This window comes from Gymnoscopelus braueri, assembly GCF_963280865.1.
Source record: "Gymnoscopelus braueri genome assembly, chromosome: 24".
Taxonomy (NCBI): Eukaryota; Metazoa; Chordata; class Actinopteri; order Myctophiformes; family Myctophidae; genus Gymnoscopelus; species Gymnoscopelus braueri.
Window position 1 is genome coordinate 13005005 of NC_137626.1, and position 4761 is coordinate 13009765.

General features: G+C 49.3%; 1 protein-coding gene across 1 annotated transcript; it reads right to left on the minus strand.

Annotated features, from left to right (window-relative positions):
• Positions 1–625: 625 nt before the first annotated feature.
• Positions 626–4366, minus strand: fzd7b (frizzled class receptor 7b). Its single transcript, XM_080422641.1, has one exon. The coding sequence runs from the start codon at positions 3565–3567 to the stop codon at positions 1897–1899; it is 1671 nt and encodes a 556-aa protein (XP_080278767.1). The 5' UTR covers positions 3568–4366; the 3' UTR covers positions 626–1896.
• Between the last annotated feature and the right edge of the window lie 395 nt (positions 4367–4761).

A 4761-nucleotide genomic window follows, 5' to 3' on the forward strand; every position in this document is an offset into this window, starting at 1 on the left:
TTGGACATAATATGAGGTTTCCACCCGACAGAAACCATGTGACACAATGCAATGCTTACAATGCAGAACTTCCAACTAAGAACCTCAGCTCACCAATAACCAGTGGTGTAAAGTAACTAAGTACATTTACTCAAGTACTGTACTTAAGTACAATTTTGAGGTACTTCTACTTTAGTGGAGTATTTCCAATTTTTCTACTCCACTACATCTCGGAGGCAAATATTGTACCTTTACTCCACTACAATTATTTGAAAACTTTTGGTTACTAGTTACTTTGCAGATATAAATGATTACATTATAAAACATACATTAACCACTTTAGCCCTATTTTAAACCTAGGCTATTTGAAAATACCCGATCTACAAGCTCACATCGCGACGCGTTTTGAGCTTGTAGATCTGCTTTTTTCAAACATTTTTGTACTTTTACTTTTGGTACTTTAAGTACATTTTGATACCAATACTTTTGTACTTTTACTCGAGCACATTTTGAATTCCGGACTTTTACTTGTAACAGAGTACTTCTACATTGCAGTATTGATACTTTTACTTAAGTAAAACATTTGAGTACTTTTTCCACCACTGCCAATAACACTCAAGAAAAGGTACATTTTTAAAAACGGTAACATTTTTATTTTGTAAAACTGTACAGGGTACAAGCTGTGTAGCATTGGGGGGGGGGGGCAAAAACAATCACTTGGAACAAGTAAAAAAAAAAAAAATCTTATAAATACATAAGTTCTTTTCAAAAGGGTGGATATTTACAAAATGCATGACCTACAAAATGAGGCAGCTTTGCTGATTTTTCTTTCCAAAAAAAAGTTCTACACAAAGGCGCGACCCCGAGCGAGTTTTTCCTCAGCCCAGTTTCAGTTGACGTGCACACGTGATTGTTTCGGGACGAGTGCCAAAAGTCAGTCTATGCTACATGAAAACTCATCAGCAACAACATGGCAAACAGACAATCGTGACGATAAAGGAAAAAAAGGACACTTATTTACTAAACATTTCATACCAAAATGCCTGAAGACATGGAAAATGAGGGACGTGAAATGGCACTGATGCAAGTTTCATTCCACAGTATCTCACATTCCCTGTAGCCCTGATTTATACTCTGTTGCGCATCAATGTCTCGCACCAAAAACAGCTGATTTACAAGCTCACAATGTCTCACAGCGTGCCGCTTTGTGAGCTTGTAGATGTGCAATTTTTGGTGTGAGACACCAGGGCGCAACTTAAGTACAAATATGGCACATCTCTCTCGCTCTTCAACAAGACAAAAGTGTGAAAGAATGAAGATTAAAAACAAGATTGCTGGGGCTTGGGGTGGACAAAGCAAGGGCAGACAGTGTCATTGTGTGACTGAAAAGTTATAAAATATAAAAATAAGTCTTTTGGGGTACATGGCACATTGTGGTCCTCCAGGGTTCATTATTCATGTTTCAAAAGGACCTGAAAGAAGTGTTCAGAGGAGCCACATGCCAGATTTACATCCGCCATCCTGTTAAGGCGAACAAAAGGCCCAGTCAAAAAGGTTCATTCGAGAGCCAGAAGGAGGCGCTTTGCGGACTAACGTCCAGCTACGTATTTAAGAGAATGTTCAGGCATTAGTCCACCTCACATACAGTTCTCCTTGGCCCAAAGCCCTTCATCTGCTGCTCAACCCCACCCAGCTGTGTGTCAGAGAACTACACAGCCTTACTAGTCCAGTGTTTCTCAAACAGTGGGCCCGGGACCCCGAAGGATGCCGTTGAGATGTCCTGACAGGGGCCATGAAACATAGAACCACCTTAATAAGAGGATTATTGTGTAGCTAATACGTGGGCTTCTTGACTTCAAAAACATAACAAAACAACAGGTCCTTGTGTGTTGAGCAGCGGAGAACCCAAACGGGCCTCTACACCGTCGTCTCGCCTTGGTTGCCGCTGCTTAGCCGCTTGTAGAAGCGGCGCCACGACTGCAGCGTTTTCCCCGACCAGATCCAGAATCCCGAGGTGATGCCCACGATCATGGTCATCAGGTACTTGATCATGAACACCGTGAAGTCGGGCGAGGCGGGCGCAAAGTCGCCCGCCGGGCACGGCACGGCGAAGCGCTTGCACGTCTGCATGTGCCACGTGCGCTCCCACTGCGCCCGGAAGGCTTGCTCGTAGAAGTGACAGGCGATGACGATGGTGGCGGGCACCGTGTACAGGACGCTGAACACGCCGATGCGCACCATCAGCTTCTCCAGCTTCTCCGTCTTGGTGCCGTCGTGCTTCATGATGGTGCGGATGCGGAACAGCGACACAAAGCCCGCCAGCAGGAAGGAGGTGCCGATGAAGAGGTAGACGAAGAGCGGCGCCAGCACGAAGCCGCGCAGGGCGTCCACGTCGTAGATGCCCACGTAGCACACGCCGGTCAGGAGGTCGCCGTCCACCTGGCCCATGGCCAGGATGGTGATGGTCTTCACCGCCGGCACCGCCCACGCCGCCAGGTGGAAGTACTGGGAGTTGGCCTCGATGGCCTCGTGGCCCCACTTCATCCCCGCCGACAGGAACCACGTGAGCGACAGGATCACCCACCAGATGGAGCTGGCCATGCCGAAGAAGTACAGGATCATGAAGAGGATGGTGCAGCCCTCCTTCTTGGTGCCCTGCGCCACCGTCTTGTACCCGTCGTCCTTGAACTTGTCGATGCACACCACCTTGTCCTCCAGGAGGAACCCGGCCACGTACGCCACCGCCACCATGAAGTAGCAGCCGGAGAGGAAGATGATGGGCCTCTCCGGGTAGCGGAAACGCCTCATGTCCACCAGGTAGGTGAGCACCGTGAAAAGGGTGCTCACGCAGCACAGGATGGACCAGATCCCGACCCACAGCTTGCCGAACTTCAGCTCCTCCTCGCGGAAATACATGAGCCCGTTGGGCTTGGTGGTCTCGCAGGGAGCCCCGCAGTCCTTCACCCCCAGGAACTGGTAGTTGAGGTACGTCGGCACCTGGAGCTGCAGCGGGCAGGAGAAGGGCTGGGCGGGGCGGCCGATGAACGGTGGCAGCGTCATGTCGGGCAGGCTCGGCGGCGGGTGCGAGGTCGGCGCGTCCGTGTCGGACGTGTTCTGGCCCACGCAGATCTCCAGCCCGCCGTGCACGGGGAAGTTCTCGCAGCGCAGCCGCTCGGGCCACTGGAAGCCGAACTTGTTCATGAGCGCCTCGCAGCCCTGCCTCGCCCGCTCGCACAGCGAGCGGCACGGCGGGATGGCGTTCTCCAGCACCGTGCACACCGGCGCGTACATGGCGCACAGGAAGAACTTGAGGTCCGTGGAGCACTGCACTTTAACCAGCGGGTAGAACTGGTGCACCTCCAGGCCGGCGTCCTCCTGGTTGGTGTGGCCCAGCAGGTTGGGCATGATGGTCTGGTTGTAGGCGATGTCCGTGCACAGCGGGATGGAGATGGGCTGGCAGAAGCCGTGCTCCGGGATCGAGATGCCCTTCTCGCTGTTGTACTGAGCCGCACCCGGCCGGACGAGGAGGAGGAGCACGGCCGCCGCCAGACACACGCACAGCCAGGTTCTCCGTGACCACACCGCCATGATAGATATATCTGTATGCTGGCTGCCCCCTCTGTTTGCTCAGGAGGGGGGGGAGGAAAGTATAGTTTACCTAAAGACTCTCAAGAGTCTCGGTCCGTCGGTCCGAAAGCGTGAAACCCGTTTCCCCGTCGAACGGGAATCAAAGTTTTTTAAAAACAAAATGTAAATGGAGGAAAAATAAAACTTATAGTCCAGTTGGTTCCTCGGTTTTGCGGCACTTGTGAAGAAAACACGGTTCAAACAGCCTTCTTTTTCTTCTTCAACACACACGGCTGCTGCTGCTGCATTCCTTATTATTCCATGGCACTTTTCTTCAACTCTCCCAAGGAAGGAAAATGGTGGATTTGTCCCGTTTTTAATTCATACTCCACCCTTTAATGAGTAAAAAGAAAGAGGAAAAAAAGCGATAAACGTCGAGTCGTAAAAAAAAGAAAAGAAAAATATATTATATATATTTTTTAAATGAATAAAAAAAAAAGATCCGGGATTTGACCTTCTTTCTCGTCTTCCAGTATGCGTGTGAATTAAGAGTCCTCTTTAGACTAAAAATCACATGAAAACCAAACTCCACATGACTTTTCTCCCCCGTGTCCTCTCTTCTCCTTTTCTTTCCTATCCCGCAAAAGCCACAAAAACGTCGGAATTCCACGCGTCTAACACGCAAAAAAAAGCGAAGGTTTTTCTTCCTTCCTCCGCCGGAATATACTGTAGTTTTTAATGAGCTCCGCGGCGGTATAACTTAAGTCACGTAAGTTCTTATTGTTTCTTCGGTGATGATGAGAGCAGCAATGAGGCTCCTCATCAGAATGACTCCACACACTCCGTCGGCTCGAGCCGCCGCACGGTTTCCAGGCGCCCGCCCCCAGTACAGCTCGAGCTCAGCGTTGCCAGGTTAGTGAGAGAAATAAGCAAGTCAATTCATTGAATTGAGAGAAATAACTAAAGCAACCAGGTCTAGGGAAACAAGCCCATAAAGAAGCGAATCCTTCCTTCGCCATTAAAAACAGAAATTCATTCATCTATCAAATAGTTTCAGATGGGATGGGGGGTGGGGGTCTACGGACAAATACATATTAATTTGGGGGTCCTTGACATGAAAATGTTTGAGAACCACTGGTTTACACAACACCAGGAAACAAGCCCAAATAAGCAACTACACTTTAGAAACAAGCCCAAGTAAACAAGTACACTTTA

What these genes read in the sequence shown, in the direction of transcription:
- fzd7b (XM_080422641.1), bottom strand. Translation starts at nt 3,567, where the DNA reads ATGGCGGTGTGGTCACGGAGAACCTGGCTGTGCGTGTGTCTGGCGGCG.